At 32.4% G+C, this 21952-nt stretch overlaps 1 protein-coding gene across 1 annotated transcript; it reads left to right on the forward strand.

Annotated features, from left to right (window-relative positions):
* Nucleotides 1–1825: 1825 nt before the first annotated feature.
* On the forward strand, nt 1826–19692 carry LOC100820395 (cationic amino acid transporter 2, vacuolar). The gene is made up of 14 exons (XM_003525668.5): nt 1826–2308; nt 2869–3070; nt 3534–3618; nt 3965–4105; nt 4508–4626; nt 4720–4816; nt 5111–5283; nt 5792–5858; nt 15175–15333; nt 16948–17218; nt 17625–17730; nt 17913–18025; nt 18340–18415; nt 19255–19692. The coding sequence occupies exons 1-14, from the start codon at nt 2152–2154 to the stop codon at nt 19409–19411; spliced, it is 1923 nt and encodes a 640-aa protein (XP_003525716.1). The 5' UTR covers nt 1826–2151; the 3' UTR covers nt 19412–19692.
* The last annotated feature ends 2260 nt before the right edge of the window (nt 19693–21952 follow it).

The raw sequence follows: 21952 nt of genomic DNA on the forward strand, positions 1-21952 counted from the left end.
AAAATTGAAATGTGTTATTTTTTTGGCTCAAATCTACACTTGAACGAATCCAAACCTACAAGACATTTTTTTAATTTATATTTCAAAATGTAATTTCTGAGAGTTAAAAATCATCATATATTATAGAATTTTTTTTTTTAAAAAAAATCTAATCTCAAATTGTAAGATTTGTTTATTTTTTGAAAAGAAGTCCTTTCTCCCAAACCCATAACAACCATCACCAAACACCATCCTAGCACTCCCACCATCAAAACCAAACACCACCATTAAAACCACCCTCAAACACCATTAAAACCATCAAACCATCAAACAACGTGTGCGCTCCTCTCTCCCTCAGATCTATGACCCTGACGCCGTCATGCGTCTCCACCACCACCATATCACCATCTGCGACCCCGACATCGTCGTGCCCGCTGTGCTGGCTGGTGCAGATAGTGGCACACGGTGGAGGAGGTGGTGTAGGTGGTGGCGCGACACAAAGGAGATGGGTAAGGTGGTGATGGAGTAGTGGTTAAAGTTATGGTAAAAAAAGAATCAGAGTGTGCCAAAGGAGAGAGAATCGAGGAAAGAGAAACAGGAAACATAGCTCCAAGTGTATAATTTTTAGTAGACACATAGGTTTGGATTCATCCAAGCTTAGCTCCGGACCAAAAAACAACACATTTCAATTTATAAATACAAAAAACATATAAAAAATTTTGCAGGGATGAATTTCAAATTTTTCGATATTTATAGAGACAAGAAACATATTTTAGGCTATGATTTTTAGCTAGCAGTGTCCCTTACTAATGTTTATTGGTTAAAGATGATTCATTTAATTTTAATTTTTAAAGAATTATTACTAAAAAATTATTTCTGTTCAAAAATAATATAAAGCAAATTACATGTGTCCCCGAGGTTTAAGGAAATTACATATGTCTCTCTTCATTTTGTAAAATCTACACATGTTTCCCTTGAGATTTGAGGATATTACACATGTTTCCTTTCTGTTTTTAAAACCTACACTAATCCCCTAAATGTCGTTTAAACATTTGATAGTAACAAGTCATGTGCATTGACAATTTTGATTTAAAAAGCTAAAATATATTTTTTGTCCTCATAAATGTGAAAATGTGTCACTGCAAAAAAGCTATCTATTTTTTGTACCCACAAAATTCAAATCTATTACTTTTTGCCCGAAATTAGGTTCACGTACATCCAAATCTACATGTATGTTGTTATAGAAAGTGTCAGGTTTTTCAACCTTTTTACATAATTTTTTTAGCTTTTTTTAATCAAAAATGTCAACACACATTACTTGCTTTTTGTCAAATGCTTAAATGGTATTTAGGCATTTTGTGCAGGTTTTAAAAACAAAAGGGAGACATATATAATTTTCTTAAGCCCCGGAAAAGATATGTGTATGTTCTTCAAAAGGAGGAGATGCATCTATAATTTTCTCAAAATCACTTTTGAAATATATTAATTTCTTTGAAATTATATGCTGATTGAAAAGGGTTAAATATTTATTTATTTTAAAAGACAATTCTAATTATTATAAAATTAATTTAGCAAACCAAGAATCAACCCATAGTCAGTTTGTAAATTTTATTTTTAATTTTTTAATTTAGAAAGTCAACTTTTATTTTAAATTCTTTGCTATTTTCGTATATATTTTTTAATTTGTTTTTATAAATTAGAATGTTATTAGGCTTGTAGCCTTGTACTAAGATTTATGTTTTTCTTCGAGAAAAATTATCTTATATCTTTCTTGAGTAAATGAAAAATGCATAAATGAGAAAATATTAAAGCCTTAAAAATAAGGTCAAATTCTAACTTAAATAACCAGATAACATAGGAACCTGAGGGCGATGATTGCCGGCTTCAAAAACGCACCCAGACAAATCACAGAACAATTAGCAAAGAAGAAAGAAAGAAAACTAAACCACAAGAGACCGCGCCAGCCACTTGAATTTCCCTCGAACAGGGGAGAATAGAATTGCAAAATTCTTCTTCTTTTCTCTCACTCAATCTGCATAACCACACTATTTCAAAACCCAAATTAACTCATCACTTAATTGTAAAGAAACTTTCTCTGCTACTGAATAGTATTATCGTGAGGCTTGTTGAACCAAAAATAGAAAATTAAAGAAAAAGAAAAGAAAAGTTGTGATGGGGATTTGGTGTGATTCAGAAGAGGGTGGTGAATATGGAGGACAGTGTTCATGGAGTTTCTTAACCAGGAGGAAAAGGGTGGATTCTTCAGATAAGAGCAATTCTCAAGGCCAACTTGCCAAGGAGTTAACTGTGCCTCATCTCATGGCAATTGGTAGTTCAACTTTATTTCTTTTTTCTTCTCTTCTACCTTTATTTTTTTTTCTGGTGTTTTAGTTCATTTTTAATCACCTTTTTCATCTGAGTATGTGTGTGGAAAAGGTTTTAAATTACAGTCATGGTATATATTTGATATTGCCGGAAAATGATAGATAAATGTGACCACAATTGTGGTTGCAGAGTCCCCGGCCGAAATCACGGTCGCGGCAGTTATTTAGATCCTTGGATGTGGATCCGTTCAAGATTTAGTTTCAACAGTTTGTTTTCACAATACCAAATTTTCTGTGTTTACTTTCTTTTTCTTTTATGGTTTTTAATTCCGGTTATGAGTACTTTTTTTCATAAGATTTGGCTATTGGCCACTCACTTTACTGTCTGAATCTCTTCAATTTTTGAGTCAAAATTGAAAAAAGAAAAAAATATATATAAATGACCCATTGAACTGAATTAATGTGTTCTTATTTCATTTGGTCACAAACATGCACTAAAAAAATATCTGGTCATAATTTTTTTTTTCTATTTTTAATATTCTAATTTTGTGGTGATTTGAGTCAGGTGTTGGTGCAACAATTGGTGCTGGTGTGTATGTGCTGGTTGGAACCGTGGCTCGGGAACATTCAGGAGCTGCTTTGCCCCTCTCTTTTCTGGTGGCTGGATTTGCCGCTGCTCTTTCTGCACTTTGCTATGCAGAGTTGGCTAGTCGCTGTCCTTCTGCTGGAAGTGCATATCACTACTCTTACATCTGTGTTGGAGAAGGGTATTCATTTAATTCACATTCTTAGTGGTTTTCTCTTCCTATTTATTTCCTTGCACCTTCTAATTGTGATGTATGCTGACTTTGCATACTGAAATCTGAAGGGGGGTTATGAGTTATCAATTATGATGTAAACTCTGGGTTAGTTTGGGATAGTACTGTTTATTGAGATACATAGGAATCTATGTGAAGGGGGTAGGACTAGTTTTTATGTTCTTGTGTGTGTGTGTGTGTTAATGGAGTATTCTAGCTGAGACCTGGGGACTAATCCTTAAAGATTTGAGATATATCTAACGGGATGATTTCTTCTGTCAGATGTTCTTCCATACAGAGGACTAATACCTTAAAGTTTTGAAAGTTTGAGGTTTTAAGTTATTTAATTTATGTGGCGGTTAATTTACTAAAATTTAAAAATTGAGGGTTTGGTATATTTTGATTAACAGAGAATGATTACTTTGTTTTGCAGAGTTGCTTGGTTGATTGGTTGGGCCTTGATACTGGAATATACAATTGGAGGAGCTGCGGTTGCTCGTGGCATGACACCCAATTTGGTATGCTGTTGTTTTAGCTATTTTATTCGGTTTTTGTTTATCTTATAGGGTGTTGAACTTTTGATTATATCGTCCTATTTCGATCCTCAATTAGATAGTTTGAGGATGATTCATCTTTCACTTTTTCCTTTTTTGTTTTAGAATTTTTCTTGTATGCTGATTTTTTATTCATATGTTTTTGAGTGATTCAGTGCATACTTCAAATAGTGATTTCTCTTCTTGCTTCGATGTTCTATTCTGTAGCTCAGAGTTTTGATGGCAATTTAGCAACTTTATTTGTTTGAATTGCTAGTAAAAATATATGATGTAATTGTTGTTAATATCAATTGGGTATTTCTCTGATTAGGCTGCACTCATTGGAGGAGGAGAAAATTTGCCCAGCTTTTTATCGCGGCATAGCATTCCTGGGATTGATGTTGTTGTTGACCCATGTTCAGCAATTATGATATTTATTATTACTGGACTCCTATGTGTTGGGATCAAAGAGGTACGTTTCTATTGGCTTCCTTGCAAATAGGTTGTTTTGACCCTTTCACCTATCTTCTTGAATCTATTCAAAAAGACAGATGTAAAGAATTACTGTGAGACATTGTTAATTTAGTTTCAGATCTAATAAAAAGATAAAAAAGTCCTTGGAAGTGTATTTTATCACTATTTAATTTGATCTATTTTTTTTTAAATGTGTCTTAATTGACAATATTAACGTACTTTTGAAAACTAAAATAATAAATAATTAAATTTAAAGATTAAAGTAATAATATAAAAAAATTTAGAAATCTTTTTGTCATTTTATTATATTTAAGGATTAAATTGACATCTAAAGAAGTGTCCCAATATCAAAATTTATCTCTCCTTAGAGCTAATTTTAATTGATGCATGATGTATGCAGAGTACAATGGTGCAAAGTATAATCACATCAATTAACATATGTGCATTGATTTTTGTCATACTTGCTGGTGGTTACTTGGGGTTCAAATCTGGATGGGTTGGATATGAGCTTCCCGCAGGGTATACTATACATCCTTCTTTTACACTTCCTTTTTTTTTTTTCCTTTGGTGTATTCCAGTTACTGAATGAATGCTTGCCTCTTCATTTAATAGGTACTTTCCCTTTGGGGTAGATGGGATGCTAGCTGGTTCTGCTACAGTCTTTTTCGCATATATTGGTTTTGATGCAGTTGCCAGCACCGCCGAAGAGGTATAAATTTTTTTGTTGTACAATGATAATACTAAGATTAGAACTTATGACTTAATTAATCCATATCATCTAAAGTTTCACCTCCGTTTGATCGATATTGGTAGATTCGGAATAGGTATAAAATATATCAGGTTTTACTAAATGTTGCCTCAACTCAAAATCAATAGTTAAGAAAACAAAAATAGATTTTATTTATTGAAAAGTATAACATTTAATGTTATCAATGCATAACTAGCGTGGTTTTTAATTTATTTATTTATTATATCTTTAATAATGTTTTACTATGATTATCAGGTGAAAAATCCTCAGCGTGATTTGCCACTGGGTATTGGTGGCTCATTGTTTCTATGTTGTGGATTGTACATGTTGGTGTCAATTGTTATTGTGGGTTTAGTGCCTTATTATGCAATCAATCCTGATACCCCCATATCATCTGCATTTGCTGACAATGGGATGCAATGGGCAGCGTAAGTGATTTTTTTATTTTCTTTCTTATAACTACGTAGCGTAAGTGTTTAAAGTTTAGGTAGCTGAACAGAAGAATATGATTTTTTCTTTTCTTTACGTTAAAGAATATGATTACTTTAGATTTTGGTAAAAGTGATGTTTAAGGAATTGATATTAAAAGGGTGGAAAATGTCAAACGTAAACTTATTTTTTAGTGTATCAGCGGAAGAAAAAATAGAACAGATAAAAAAATGAAAATAACGTCAAGTGAAATAAAGGAAAAATAAAAAATTGATGAAAAATAAGAAGTTGTTTAATTTACTGTAAATAACAATGAGAATAGAAAATCTTATAGAAAATGATTAAAAAAATTGTGCTCCCAAAATTATGAATTATTAATAGCAATTATTCCTTATGAATTCTTTAACTTTTTTTATTTAGAGAAAGTTAAATAATCTCTAAAAATAATAATAGCTTTATTAATAGGGTAGTGGTTTCTTATGTCACTTTTGCTAATTGTGGTTGCAGATACGTTATAAATGGTGGGGCCTTTACAGCTTTATGCGCATCATTAATGGGTGGGATATTGCCCCAGGTAAATTTCATTTTCTGTTTATGCTGGTTGTTGTTCTTATACTGTTCACTGACGGATCGATCCAATTATACTTGGATAGAAAAAAAATTAAATTAAATAAATTAAAAATTGAACGGATAAAAAATTGAAAAATCAAAATTCTTATTACATCAGATTGGATTTTAGATTTTAAAAATTGATTTAAATCAAACTTTTACATATTTATTTTCATTTTTATTTTTATTTCTTATATATTTATAAAATTATCATATAACATATATTTATTTATAGAAAATATATTTAATTAAAGATATTTTTATTACTTAATTGAGTTAAGATGCATAGGTATTTTATTATTAGTTATATAATAATATAAATAAAATATTTGGTATTTTAAATTATTTTTATTATATTTATTATATTTTATCATTTATTTATTTTTTTAAAAAAATAAAAATAAAAATAAAATTGAAAATTGATAAAATTTAAATTATTTTAAATTAAATCGAATCAGATTAAAAATTTAAACTAGATCAATTAGATGATAAATTAATAAAATGATGAAAATGATTGGATCCAATAATTTTTTCTTCAAAATCAAATGGATCGGATCCAATCCCATTCTCGAACAAGCCAGTTGTTCTTCACCGACTGGCTATGCAATTTATCTTTATTTCATGAAAATGGGACCTTCTTGTTTTGAATGCAAGTTGTGTCGGTCACAAATTAACAAAGGTTAAAAATGTCCACATCGGATTGCACAGAGGCAACAAAAAATTAATATATTAAACGGAGTCGTCACAAATTTATTTGGTTCGGAGAATACTTAAAATATTTTAAAAAATAAATGTTTTTTAATAAACTTTTAAACAAATATTTTATAATATACTTATAAAAAAAAAACTTACTATCTAATTATCACGAAAAAAGAGGTGGATGTTCCGCGTGAAGTGTTCAAGTCTTCAAGGAAGGATCGTGAATTTTGGGAGTTTGTTTGTGGTTTAGATTTTTGTTGAGTGTGTTATGGAATTTGGTTTTTGGATATGACGCATGGGTATATGATTAGGAACTTTCGTTGTTGGTTTCATAGGTTCTTGGGTTGAATTTCTCTTATTTTTCCTCGTTTGTGTTTTCTTCACAAGTGTTCTCTCTGTACACGCTCTAAAATAGCATATTTCAAATTTCTACGTGTTGGCATCCTCTCTGTATTCTTCTGCTTTTTAATTCTGAGGTATCAGCAAAACTCCCTCTGGAATTGATGGTGACAGGGTTATCATTGTTTGGGATTTGGGATGGATTAGTTTTAGGGACATAATGTTTTTTTTTAAAAACAATTATTTTCAAAATAAAATAAATTAATATAATATTTTCTTTTTACCTTAACAGAATTTTAAAAGACTAATACTATTAACTGGCCATATTTTTGTATTATTATCCAATTAGAATTTGACATATATAACAAATTGATTAGTTTTCACAACAATCACCTTAAAAATCGTATTTACATATGCTTTAATAGATTAATAAAGTAAAAATATTATATTAACTTTGCATAAAAATTACATTTATTTTAAAATTGTTATATTATTTCAATTAAAAAACCTGATATGACATACAAGTAAATCTATATCATCCACACCATTATATAGAATGTGTCTTTAGATAATAAAATTAATTGGATAAATGACCTTGGTCATTTATCTTTTTTTTTTCATTTTGATCTTTTATCTTTTAAAATTTATTTTGATCATTTATCTTTTTAAAATGATTCAAAATAGTCCTCCTATCAGTTAAGAGTTAACACTATTAATAGTACGCAACTTTTAGCGGTTACAAAATATATTTTTCTCAAATCTTCATTTTCCTCTTCCCCTTTAGTGAGTTTGGCCACTATAGTGGCAGACTTTTTTCCTTTTGCATGTGAGAATGACTTTGATGGTTGAATGAACATGCGTCATAATGGACACAATTTGTGTTGGGTAAAACACGAACCTGGGGTAGCCACGATTAACGTTTTATTTGAAGTTTGGTTTTGTAGATATAGGTCTTGGAGGGGGTTCAACATCACCTTTTTGCGTTTTGTAGAGATGAGTTTTATAGATTTGGCATTGCTCTTTTCTTAGCTTTTTCAACGATGGGTGTATGGCAGAAGATGCAAATCAGTTGACGATGTAGTTGGTAGAGTGTGGGGAGAAAGGGAAGAAATAAAAAAAAAGGAAAAAAAGAAAGAGTATGCCACCTTGGTGGTCAAAACCGCTCAAGGGAGAAGAAGAGTAGGAGAAAGAGGGAGATATGAGAAAAATACATTTTGTGGTTGCTAAAAGACTCCAAAGTTTGAGTATTTTAATAATGTTAACTTTAAACTAACGATGTGATCATTTTGAATCATTTTAAAAAGACAAACGATCAAAATGAATTTTTTAAAAGAAAATATCAAAATGAAAAAAAAAATGACCAAAAAAGTCATTTAGCAAAAATAATTTGGATTAAGTACAAAACTTAAATGGTTAATAATGTTTACACTCCAAATTGAAAGCTAAATGTGTGTCTGAATTATCTTATGTTGACAAATAATTGGTTTTAATATATATTTTTCTTTAAATTAAAAAAATAATATTTTCTAATATAAATTTGCTATGCGTGTGCGAGAGTGTGATATAATAAATATATACACTTTGATTGATGTGAACTACAATATCATATAATCATTAATTAGGTGACGGTCCTTGGGATATAAAGAGAAGGGAGAGTTAGTTAAGATAGTTGGACTATTAATGAGTTAGTGGGTTAGTTGGTTAGAGGAATTTATAAGATTAAATAGGGGAAGAAGGATAGTAGAGAGGTAGGTCTTATCATTTGTAGATTGAGAGTTAGCTCTTTTTGAAATGAGAACTTCTTTATGAAGGGGAAATCCTTGGTGTTGGATCAAGTGGCCTCGGAATAATTAAGAAGGGGGGGTGAATTAATTATTAATGAACCTTTACTAATTAAAAAAATCTATCCTTCTTAATGTTACTGAAATCAATTAGGCTTTTACTATAGTGTTAAGAAAGTAAAGAATAGAAATAGAAACTTAACCATAAGTAAAAGTGATAATTAAAGTGCACAACGGAAATTAGAAGTGTAGGGAAGGAGAAGACAAACAAGAGTTTTATACTGGTTCGGCAACAACCCGTGCCTACATCCAGTCCCTAAGCGACCTGCGGTCATTGAAATTTCTTTTCAACCTTGTAAAATCCTTTACAAGCAAAGATCCACAAGGGATGTACCCTCCCTTGTTCTCTTTGAACAACCAAGTGGATGTACCCTCCACTTGAACTGATCCACAAGAGATGTACCCTCTCTTGTTCTCAGTCACAACAACCCAAGTAGATGTACCCTCTACTTGTACCACAAAGGATGTACCTCCAATGTGTTAAGACAAAGTTCTTAGGCGGTTAGTCCTTTGAAACTTTGTGAAGGGGAAACAAAAGATATCTCAAGCGGTTGTCCTTTGAAATCTTTTGTTTATGGGAAAGGGAAGAATCAAAAGAATTCTCATACTGTGTCATTTTGAATTCTTTGACAAGGAAGAAGGGAGACACAAAAGAATTCAGGCGGTTAGTCCTTGGCGAATTCTTTTTGGCAAAGGGAGAAGAGAATGAAAAAGATGAATAGCACACTTTTGTTTTCTGTGAAAGAACAAGGTTTGGAAACTAGAAAACTTTGAAAGCCTTTGGCAAAGGAAGAAGAAGAAGAAGAAGTTCAAGAAGATGTTCAAAGAGATTCAAAGGTTGTAAAAAAATATATGAAAAAAGTTGTAATAATTGTTGTTTTAAATGCAAGTCAAGGTCTTGCTTTTATAGACTCTTCATGTCTGGTCAAGAAAATCATTAGAAGAGTTATAACCTTTAGAAAAACCTGAAAACCATTGGAAGAGTTATATCTCTTGATTTTTATTCAAAACTTGTCACTGGTAATCGATTACCAAAACCATGTAATCGATTACGCAAAGCTTTTTATGAAAAAATATGACTCTTCACAATTGATTTTAAATTTCAACGTTCAGATACACTGGTAATTGATTACCAATATCTTGTAATCGATTACACCATTTTGAAATCAATTGGAACGTTGCAAATTCAGTTAAAAGTTTTTGAAATCAAACTTTACCACTGGTAATCAATTACAGGAAACTGGTAATTGATTACTAGAGAGTAAAAACTCTGGTGACTTAGAAAATTTTGAGAAAAAATCTTTTGAAAAACAAAACTGTGCTATGCTTGTTTTTTGAAAAAAAATTTCAATACTTCCCTTGTGAAGTCTTCTTGATTTCTTCTCTTGAATCTTGAAATCAAACTTCTCTTGATTCTTGAATCTTCTTGATTTCTTCTTGTTGACTTAATCTTGAAATCATTCCTTGGGCTTTTTGTCATCATCTTTGTCATTCATTGAAAAATCTAAACCAATCATACACAAGACATTCATTGAAAAATCTAAACCAATCATGAAGCAAAAACATGAATAACCCAAATTCAAATATAAACCACATAGTCTTATAACATAAATCATAGATGTTCAGTCATACTAAGCAAATAGTAAAAGAAATACTAAATGTTCAAATGTCATAATAATATAGTCAAATACACGGCTAGAAATCAAAGTACTAATAATATTAAACATAATAGAAATCTAAGATGATGGTGGCGGTGGTGATGGTAGATCAAAGCATGTGCAGATGTGAGAGACATCTCCTTCGACCTTGGTGATCCTTGAATCCATCTCATCGAATCGCATGTCCATTTGTAACTCCAGAGCATCAAACCTTTCACCAACAAAGGTTTGAAGACCATCGAACCTGTCCAAAATCCTTTGAAGAACAGAGGAATCTTCTCCAACTGGTAAGTGTCCTTCTTCATCAATGGGTTGTGCACCTTTTTTCACCCAAGAGCCATCATGCTCTTTACGGTAACCAAAAGATGCAATCACAACGGCACCAATTAAGAAGGATCTCTTGATTGGAACAAAAGGTTCAGAATCAAGAGGGATGTTAAAGTGTTGAAGGAAGAGAGTGACTAAGTGTGGATATGGCAATGGAGCATTTAATCGCAATGCCTTATGCATGCAATATCGGACTAAGTGTGCCCAATCAATTTGTCGGCCTGTATGAAAAGCCCACATGACAATAAGATCTTCTTCAGAAACCTGTGCAAGCTTTGAAGATCTTGGAAGCAAGATACGCACAATGAGATAATGAAGGATGCGGCTTTCAAAAGCCAATGAACCGGCAAGAAGCCTTCCGGTCATATTCGCTTGGTTGGTGCAAACCAACCGGCGGGCATCATGCACAGAGAAGTCAAATTTCCAATCATCATTCAGTGTACCTTCAAATGGTACACCTTCACTAGATAATTGGGTCAAGTCATAGAATAGGGATTGGTCAATGACCATTTTTATCCCATAAACTTCAGAAATCAAAGTGCCTTCTTGAATTTTAAGATTAGAATAGAAGGCTTTAACTAATTCATAATAAACAGGCAATTTTAAAGACATGAAAGGAATGAGATTGGAGTTCTCAAATGCCTGAATGCATTCAAAACTCTCATTGGAAAAGAAATCCATGTCAATGAACTTTGGATCAATAATGGAATGAGAAGAGAAAATATTTGTGTACCGTATCCGTTGTTCTTCAGATGAGAACAATGAGGAAGAGGAAATGGAGGAGGGAATTTGCGTTTCTTGAGTCTCGGAATGTCGTTGGCTTCGACTCGAAGAACCCTTTCGCTTCTTTGATGGTTCCGCCATTTGAGGGAGTTATTTGAAATTTCAATCGGTTTAAATGAAAGAGAATGAAAAAAATGAAGTTTGGGCTTTGTGGGGAGTGATTTGGACAAGAAATGAGTGAGATCTGGAAGAAAGAAGAATTGGGAACGAGGGTTTCCCGAGAAAATGAGGAGTTGCAGTTTTCAGATTTTGAAATCTGAATATATAGGGGTAGGGACGCGTTGTAATCGATTACAGTATTTGGTAATCGATTACACTCTTCTTAACTGCCTGTAATCGATTACACTTTTATTGTAATCGATTACCAAAGAGCATTTCAGCCAAAACTAAATGCTGAATGTCTTTTAAGGGAAAAAGGATTTGAATGAATGTCAAAATACCTTCTTAAAGAAAATATATGTAACATTAAATTTTGAAAATACTTTATGAAAGAAACTTAATCAAGTAATTCACATATCACATTCAAAATCATGCATAATCATTTAAAAGAAACATATGTATTCAATTATATCAAAATAATCAACACAAGTATTGTAGGATAAAGATCATAGATATTATCATATATTTAAAAAGAAATTTCATGCTTTGAGAAAGAAAAATTAACTCAATCAAGAACATATAAACATATGCTCACATTTTCAATCAATCAAGACAAACAAATAAAATTTTGTTAGTCATCATAATCAAATTAATTGAAAGAAAGATTTCAATCAAAATAACACTTGGAGGAAAGTTTTCTCCTATTTTCTCTTCTTTTCTTACTAGTCAATAAAATTCTTTCTTTTCTTTTTCATTTCAATTCTTGGTTCCTAACAATCAGTGTTCGAGATGGAGGAAGCACAAATTTGGTCTAAGAAGGTGGAGTTGTTAGTGTTCATGGTGACAAACCCAATTGGTTGGATTGCTAGGGCTGAAAGATTCTTTGAGTTACAAGAAAGTGCTTCATTCCATAAGTTGCAAATGCATTCATGAGCATGGAGGGTGTTGCAATGCATTGGTTCTACATTTGGAACCAAAAGAACCCAAATTCAGATTGGGATTCATTTTCCATAGCCTTGATCAAAAGATTTAGAGATCGCTATGGTAACCACTTCTTTGAAAGATTGAGTATCTTGAAGCAAGATAAAACTGAGACAAAAACTTGCATTGAAGAAAGGGAGACTTCCATAGTGTTCTTGAAAGAGAGGACCAACAATGTACCAAAGCTTAAGAAAATGTTACAACAGTTGGCGAAGAAATAAGAAATCAAACCAGAACAGGATGGGTCTTGGAAGGAGGAGGTGTTCCGGAAGGAGGAACCCAAATCTTGTGGGTTGCACCATCATTCTTGCAAAGTTAGCATTTTAGAGTTGAAGCATGGGCTACTAAAAAGTTCAGAAAAAATTCTTAAGGTTAAAAGGGAGGAAAGCGTGGAGGCACAATCCTTTGAAATCAAGATCAAGAAAATCATTGAGGGAATTAAAGAGATCAAACAAATGTTACAATTGTTGATCAAGAAAAAGGGCATCAATGTTGAGTCCAAATAAGAGGAGAAATAACCCATGCAAGTAGTATCAATTTTGCTGCCATGGTGTGGGTAATAAAGTCACAACAAGACAGTGATTTAGGAAAAGTCTTTGGAGTTTCTGCCAATGGGAGAATAGAACCCACCAAGGGGGATGAGCTTAGTGTTAAAGACTGAGGCCAAGGGGGTAGATAAATTCAGGGTGGAAGAGGCTAAGAATCTACAACAAAAAATACAAGAACTAGAACGTGGTTTTGCAATTGTCATCAAAGAATTTCATTCTTGGGTAGTAAATGCCATAGAATTTTATGGTGATAATGGTTTTTTTATAAAAGCCCACAACCATGGAAATTAGGATTATATGGAGATTGATTGCGCCTACACCACCACCAGACCCGCCAAACGCAAACTCACATAAACCCTTAATGGGTTGTCATTAGTAGAGCCACAACCTCTCATGGAGAAGGATGGGTCTTCTATGTTGACAAAGCTAAGGATTTTTGGCATGTCAGCCAAACCACAAGATACCAACCCACTTACTAGTAAATCATTGTCTACGATGCCAAGGGAAATAGAGTCACTATGGGTGCACACAACAGAGATGAACCACTCTTCCCCTAATTTGTTTCTGGAGAAAGAAAAAGTAATAAAGGGAAAATTTACATTCTACATAGTGGATCTGATTATGGATGTAATGGGCCAAGATGAGTGTGGAGATAGCACCATTGTTTGAGGCTTCTACAATGTTGTTTTAGTTGAGTTAGTGACAGTCAATGAGAAACATAAATCATCCTTGAGACCTTTAGAGTTATATTTGTCAATGGAAAACAAACAAGACATCAAACTAGTACCGAAACCAATGAACCCAGGTTTACCCATGATGTTTCATCGTAGAACAGGAATGGTGTTACAAACTAAGAGTTCAAATTGGGTGGTAGGATTTATACTGCTAAACTTGGATGCAGGTGTAGTTGATAACATGTTAAAATAACATAGGTGGAAAGAGATTGCAGCATCATACATGGAGGTCCAAATTATTCAGAATTTGCTTCCATCCCAACCTCCTTCGAAGCCACAAAACTCAACCCCACAGGCAGGGGCAATGGGTCATTCCTAGTTAAGCTATAATGGGTGCAATTGTCTTCCAGCAATTGAAGAAAAGTTAAGGAAGTTTCAGTGTACAATTTCACTTTTCAAATTCTAACCTTGAGAACAAGGTTGATTTTTAGGAGGGGTGTACTGTTAGGATATAAGGAGAAAGGAGAGTTAGTTAAGATAGTTGGACTATTAATGAGTTAGTTTGTTTAGTTAGACATGTTTATTAGATATAAATAGGGGATAGGAGAGACGAAGATCTTATCATTTGTAGATTGAAAATTAGCTTTTTGTGAAAGGAGAAATCCTTTGTGAAGGGAACACCCTTAGAGGAGAGTTTCTCCTATTTTCTATTGTTTTCTTACTAGTCAATAAAATTCTTTATTTTATTTGTCTTTTCAATTCTTGGTTCCTAATAGGGTCTGCCACAAATATTACTAGGTGAAACACAATTACAAATTGAAAAGGTACTAAAACAGATATCATATGCGTTGAACACAAGAGAAATTCAATGTTATCATATTAACGACGATGCAATATAAATTCTACTTGTATATCATCTAGTGATTACAACATTGTTAGTAATGAAATGAATTTTAGAGGAAGGGGTAACATGATATTTTTGAAACTTTGATTTTTAACTGAGTCAAATGGTATCATGTGATACATTAAGTCCACCTCACCCAGTGGGGTAAGACTTTGTTATAGTTGTTGTTGTGCAAATGCAATATATGTAATTTGAGTATTCTATTAGCTTGAAATTTAACATTTGCCTATCCTTAAATATGTACTAGTAGACCTAGATGTGATACATTCAATTTTGTTAATATTGTAATGTTCCAAATATATTTAGCATTTCCTTTTACTGATTTGTACTGTGATTGCCTGTTGTAGTTATCACATAATTTTTTTTGTTCCTTTTTCTTGAAGTTTTGTAGGTAAAATTATCAATGTGTTTTGTTTAATGTCTCTCAGCCAAGAATATTGATGGCTATGGCAAGGGATGGGTTGCTGCCACCATTTTTTTCTGACATAAACAAGTGCAGCCAAGTTCCTGTTAAGAGCACAATAGTTACTGGCCTTGTTGCTTCACTCTTAGCATTTTCTATGGAAGTCTCTGAACTGGCTGGGATGGTAAGTATACTTTTGCAACATTAAGGATCCCCTTGTTGCTTTTTGTTACAATTATGAGCTTTAATGTTTAAAAGAAACTCAATTCAAAAGCTTGTGTGGTATATGATCATCATATACCACACAAATTAAAATACCTGTGATAGTAAACTTAGGAACTATATAGGTCATGCCATGACCATAAATCCGTTATTCTTCATTATTCTTCAATTAAAGTGCAAAATTAATCTGTGTGTTTAAAAGGGGTTTATCAAGTAGAACTATATACATATATATTAAAGTGGGTTGGAGGGAATGATTGTCTTGGTGATGCTAAATTTGTCATCAAAACACAAACCAAGAAGGGGGACGTGAATTGGTTTCAAACCAATTTTAAACTCAAATTAAAAAATTTCGTAAATAGCTTCCTTTAATCCAATTGAAACAAGAGATTCATATGTGTTGCAAATACCCTTTGATTTCTTAATCATAATTACACAATGATACAAATCAAAATATCAACACACAAAAGTTAAGAAACCTAAGCAAGAAATAATACAATAGTTGAAGGATTAGAGAAAAGATGCAAACACAATTTATACTGGTTCAATTTCTAAGAAATCTAAATCTAGTTGATCCATAGTAACCCACTAGGATCTTTGCACTATAATCTTTGAGTTACAATCAAACTCACACGCAAATGCACTCACAAATGCATTAACCCTTGAAAACCTATCAAGAATTAAAACCTACATGCATGTAGAAACCCACTACATGAACGCCATTGAGTAACCCTCTAAATGAAATCGAAAATCAAAACATAGATTAAGGAAATATTTCATCTAATAAGTGAAAGATGTGAAAGTTTGAAAATACTTACTATGTAGTATTAATTTCTCTTCATGATCCAATGCACATATCCATTGAATCCATGTGAAAATTAGTTTCCAATCGAAGGATCAAAGTTGTGATGACACTCACAGGTTTTAAATCTCTCTCAATGAAAATCGTAGTAAAAAATATAAGAGAATTGTGTCACACATGAGTTCCTTTGAAAAACTCATTTTTATAGTCTCAGAACAAAAATAGTTGATTAGGTCATAGAGATAGTCAACTATATTGTTCTTCGCATCGCTTGCATTTCCTGAAAAACAAATAGTCAATTATATTGCCAAATAGTCATTTGTTTGCGAAAGTAAAAAACTCTTCAGACCCAAATAGTCAATTAGACACTAAAGATAGTCAACTATTTGCACACCTATCTTAATTCTGAGATTCAGGGGTCATGATTTAGTCTACTATATTAGCATATAGTCTATTATATTGATGCAAAATTGAAACTTAGAGATTTTAAAAACCAAGTTAGGAAAATTTCAATTCTCAAAGGCTAATCATCATGAATCAATACAATGCTAATCAATTAGAGCATGTTGAATTACATATCCTAGTCTAGGATGCATGGCTTCACACATAATCAAACATTAAAACAATAACAATCATCCTAATCAAAACAAGTATTTATCAATTACAACTCATGATCAACAACATAAAGAATTTACAAAATGACATTTTCATGTTTAATAGATGTTATTGACCTATACGTATAGTGCCAATGTATATTTACCTTGTCTCATGTAGGTCAGTGTGGGTACACTTCTTGCATTCACCATGGTGGCAATATCTGTGCTAATACTAAGATATATCCCACCAGATGAGGTTCTATTGCTCCCTTCCCTCCAAGAACCAATTGTTTCAGCGTCAACACAATATAGTTGGTGCAGCTTGGAAGCAAATGAAGAAGATGCAAAGACACATGTTGGTGCTTCTGGGAGCAAGAAGCCTACAGTTTTTAAAGAGGATGTACCAATTGATTGTCCTCTTATTGCTAAAGATCCTGTCATAGGCAAATGTGAGTAAAGTTTTACCTTTTCTATCTAACAATATCTCTATTGTACATAATGTCAACATATTGCTGATCAAGATATGAAACCAATGTTTTTTAAGGGTTTCTCCATTAGTTAAAATTAGCTTCTGAATTAATTAATTTGTAGAAGCTCTCTCATATTTTAGAGAAACTATATTAAAGATTTTTACAAATTAACTAATGCATAAATTAATTTTAGCTTCTGAAAAAATACATTTTATTTATTTTTCCTTATTTCTTTTATCCTAAAAGTGTTTCTAAATAAGCTTACCTAAATAGATCCTAAGCAACTTACACCAATAGTCGGTTTTTATAGTTTATTCTTTTGCCTTTCCTTATGTCATTTGACACTTGCTATTTTTCTCCTTACTCCTGTGTGTTTGTGGTGCAGATGTACATGAGGGTAACAGGAGAAAAGTAATTGGGTGGGTAATAGCATTCACATGCTTGGGGGTGTTTGTCCTCACATTTGCAGCTTCAAATAAAACTATGATCAGGTTGATTTGGTGGCAGATATTTCAATTTTCAAGTTGCATACACATTGATAAAGTCTTGATATAGATGCTCAAATTCCTGCTTACATTAAATTTATGCACTTCACTAATGTTTGTCATGCCATTTAAGCACTAGTTTTATGTTCTTACCTTTTAATGAAGCATTTTATGTTTGGCATTACCAGTTCTGTTCGTTTTGCATTATGTGGAGTTGGTGGCTGTCTTCTTCTGTCTGGTTTTGTCTTCCTAACCTGTATGGATCAAGATGATGCAAGGCACAACTTTGGGCACTCTGGAGGTGGGTTTACAATTGTTATCTTATGGTAATAAACTTATATGGTTTGTGTGAGTGAGTGAGATATTGAATGTAAGAACATGTGTCATATGCAAGAAAAATAAATGAAAATAAGTTAACCATAAATACTGCATAGCAAGATTGTAGGAAATGTTACACTGTAGTTTCAAGGGGAGGTTGTATCTTACTTGAGAGTTAGAATATTATTGGATTAAAATTTGAAAAGATTAACTTGGAATAGTTTTTATATGGTTGCCAAAATTCACTGTAAGATGCTTAATTTGTGGAGTGAAAATAACTGTTTCATTCGTTTTCAGGTTTTACTTGCCCATTTGTGCCTCTGCTTCCCGTAGCTTGCATTCTTATCAATTCCTATTTACTTGTTAATCTTGGGTAAGTATTTATATTCAATTCTGGAAGTACATGGAATTCTCCCTTCAAATTATTAAAAGTTTTTGTTAATCTTAAAAAATTAAGTTGACATTAATCTTGGGTAAGTATTTATATTCAGTTCTGGAATTACATGGAATTCTGCCTTCAAATTATTAAAAGTTTTTGTTAATCCTAAAAAATTAAGTTGACATTAATTTGGTTCCAAGGTAAAGTGAGAGTTATTTAGATTTTCAATAATGAAAAAAAGGTTACATAAGTTTTTTGTCCCTGTAGAATTTTAAATTGTTAAGATTTAGTTGCTCTAAAAAATTTATTTATTTTTAATTCTTCCTTTATTTTTATTGTTCATAATTAATCTCTGTAAGGCTAATTTTTTTTTCCTTTTTACCCATTTTTAATCCCTCCCAAAGGATTATTTATTAGAAATAAAAATAAACAAATAAAAATGAATATTTTTTTTTTAAAAGAACTAAAATTTGAAATCTAAAATTCGACAGGATTAAACACTTATTTAACAATCCATCAAAAACAACACTTATTTAACAAAAAAAAATCAATCTGGTTCCTTAATCAATGAAAGTTGACATTAATTGTAGTTAGAATTATCATTTTCTTTCGACTATGATTTTTTTATCCATATCAGTTAAAATTTGGGGTCTTTACTTACACTGATATTTTTAATAGGAATAAGACTAATTGTTAATTTACTTAATTTAAATCTGTATTCTAACTCCCAGTTAAACAACATAGAATTTTCTGTATGTATAAAAAAATTAAACACCATAGAATTGAACCACTATTTTTTTCAGTTATATAATTCTTCTTTGTTATTCTTCCAGGGCTGCTACTTGGGCACGTGTTTCTATATGGCTGGCTATAGGAGTTATTGTTTATGTATTTTATGGCCGAACCCATAGCACTCTGAAAGATGCAGTTTGTGTGCCAGCAACTCAAGTTGTTGATATCTATCACACATCCACAAGCTGTCTTGCTTAATCTCCATGAACTCCGCACTGGAACTTGCATGCAAATAAAATAGTGGCGTTTTACAAGCTAGTGATATCTAGTCACTACTGCGTATCGCCACAAGGATGTGCATATTGTATGAAAAAAATTGCGGAGTTATTATCATTGATTAAAAAGTTAAATTGTAAATTATTATAAAATATATATAACAAAATGTTAAATAATTACAATTAATTCTCTTAATTTTTGGACAGACAGTTGTACGTAACTCCGTATTTTTAAAAATACTTTTTTCGTTTTAGAATTGTAAAGTTCATCTAAAAATGCACCTGCTATGTTGGATGGCCTGAATTAATGGTAAATTATTCATCCCTGTTGTTTTACCTTTCTCATGTCTGATGGAATGGATGGATGAGTCGCAACACAAGTCATACCAAGCTTGTTATAAAAGGGAGGCTTAAATATATTTTTTATTTTTTAAATTTGCAAGTTTATATCTTTTAGTCTCCCAAATTAAAATATGTATTTTTTAATTTTTTGAATTTGCAAAATTTTTTTTAGTCCGTCTTGAGATAAAAAAAATATAACACTATAGTGTTCATAATGTATGATAAGTATTTGATATAAAATACAAGAGAAATTAAATTTAAATTTTGTGTGTTTTAAATAACTTGAGTAATAAAGTATGTGAGCGTGTTATGAGGTGGTTTTGGGTTTGTCTTGGTATCCTTTTGGTTGAGTTTCCATAGGAGTAGAGTGATAGGGAAGAGAGTCATTTCTGCAACAATTTTGCTTAAGTGAGGAGGTTCGGTCACTTAAGCAAGATCGATAGCTTAAGAGAGTATATGGGTTCTCACTTAAGTATGAGTGTATAAAAAGGTGGTCGATTCTTGGTGGCATTCTTGCTTAAGCGAAATTTTGGTGGTGCTTAAGCAAGAACTGTAGAGGATATAATGAGTACATAAATAGGAAGTCTATCTTTTTTTCTCAAAATCTCTCTTTCCTTTTCTCTTCCTAGCACTATAAAATAAGTATTTTTTATGATGCATATTTAAAGACAATTATTAAAAGACTGTCATCGTTTGAATAACAGTGACATTTTTATAAATATTTGTAACTTTTAAAATTAAAACATCTTTTCAAAGACGGTTTCTTTGAAAACTGTCCTTGAAATTAAATACGTAAGTCGGTTTTAATGAAAAACCGTCGTTCAGTGAGTCTTTATTTTTGTGGTTCCAGGCGCACTCTTCAACTTTTCAATTCCCCTTCGTGCGGTTCGTCTTCTCTTGTGTTCTCTTTGTCTTTAAATTAAAAGGTGGGAAGTGGAAGAAAAAAGGGGTTTAGGTCAAGGTTGTCATAGAGAAGAGAATCAATGGATCTACGATGGAACCAGTACACTGGGGATGTGAGAGGATTCAGCGGCGGCGGGAACATGGCTGGCCTTTTCAGCTACATTTCAAGACCTTCTCCATTTCTTTTTTGTTTATTTGGATTTTTTTTGCTGCTAAACTATTCTGGGTCTGTTTTTGTTTTTTTGAGCTCTGTTCAAGTTTGAATTGAAAGTTGTTGATGTATGCTGTAATTCAGTTAGTTAGTTAGGAGTTAGGAGTTAGTTAGTTTGACAATTATGAAGATTGTTATAGCTACATGTGCAATGTATAAAAATATTAGTGATCATGAATGAGATGAATGAGTGTGCAGAAGTTTTAATTCAGAATTCTAAGTTCCCTCTATTTTCTAAATCAATTCTTTCATCTTCTCTTATTCTCTAACATAGAGTGAGTGAGCGCATACTGTGAGTGAGTGTGGAGAACTTTATTTGTTCCAACAAACTGGTATCAGAGCAGAGGTTCAAGATCCTTGGATACTGAAATTGAGATGGCTTCCTCGAATGAAAATTTTCCAGCATCTATGCCTGTTCTCAAAGGCAAGAACTATGATGATTGGTGTGCTCAGAAGAAGGTAATCTTTCGATTTCAAGATGTGACAGAAGTGGTGCAAGAAGGGGTTCAAGAACCTGACAGGAACCCAACTGATGCACAGAATGTGACTCACCGTGATTTGATGAAAAGAGATGCAAAGGCGTTGTTCATTATTCATCAGTATGTAGATGCAGATAATTTTTAGAAAATTAGATCTGCTGATAATGCAAAGAAGGCATGAGATACTCTAGAGAAATCCTATGCAGGGGATAGCAAACTCAAGAAGGTAAAGTTGCAGACCTTGAGAAGGCAGTATGAACTTCTACAGATGAGTGATCAAGAAAGCATTGGTGAGTTCTTTTCTCGAATCTTGGCAATTACAAATCAAATGAATGCTTATGGTGACAAGCAATCAGACTTGGGGATCATTGTCAAGGTATTAAGAACCTTGACACCAAAATTCGATCATATAGTGGTGGCAAGTGAGTAAGGCCAGAATCTTGAGGAAATGAAGATTGAAGAACTGCAAGGAATTCTTGAAGCTCAAGAGATGAGGCTCAATGAAAGAAATTCACAAAGATCAGCTGAGCAAGCTATGCAAGCCCAAACTACCAAAGGGAACAACTATGATGGTGGCAAGAATAAGAAG

This window comes from Glycine max, chromosome 5 (genome assembly GCF_000004515.6).
Source record: "Glycine max cultivar Williams 82 chromosome 5, Glycine_max_v4.0, whole genome shotgun sequence".
Lineage (NCBI taxonomy): Eukaryota > Viridiplantae > Streptophyta > Magnoliopsida > Fabales > Fabaceae > Glycine > Glycine max.

Coding starts and splice junctions, on each gene's coding strand:
- LOC100820395 (XM_003525668.5), top strand. CDS start 2,152: ATGGGGATTTGGTGTGATTCAGAAGAGGGTGGTGAATATGGAGGACAG. Junction 4,817..5,110: donor TTGCCAGCACCGCCGAAGAG/GTATAAATTTTT, acceptor TATGATTATCAG/GTGAAAAATCCTCAGCGTGA. Junction 5,284..5,791: donor AATGGGATGCAATGGGCAGC/GTAAGTGATTTT, acceptor TTGTGGTTGCAG/ATACGTTATAAATGGTGGGG.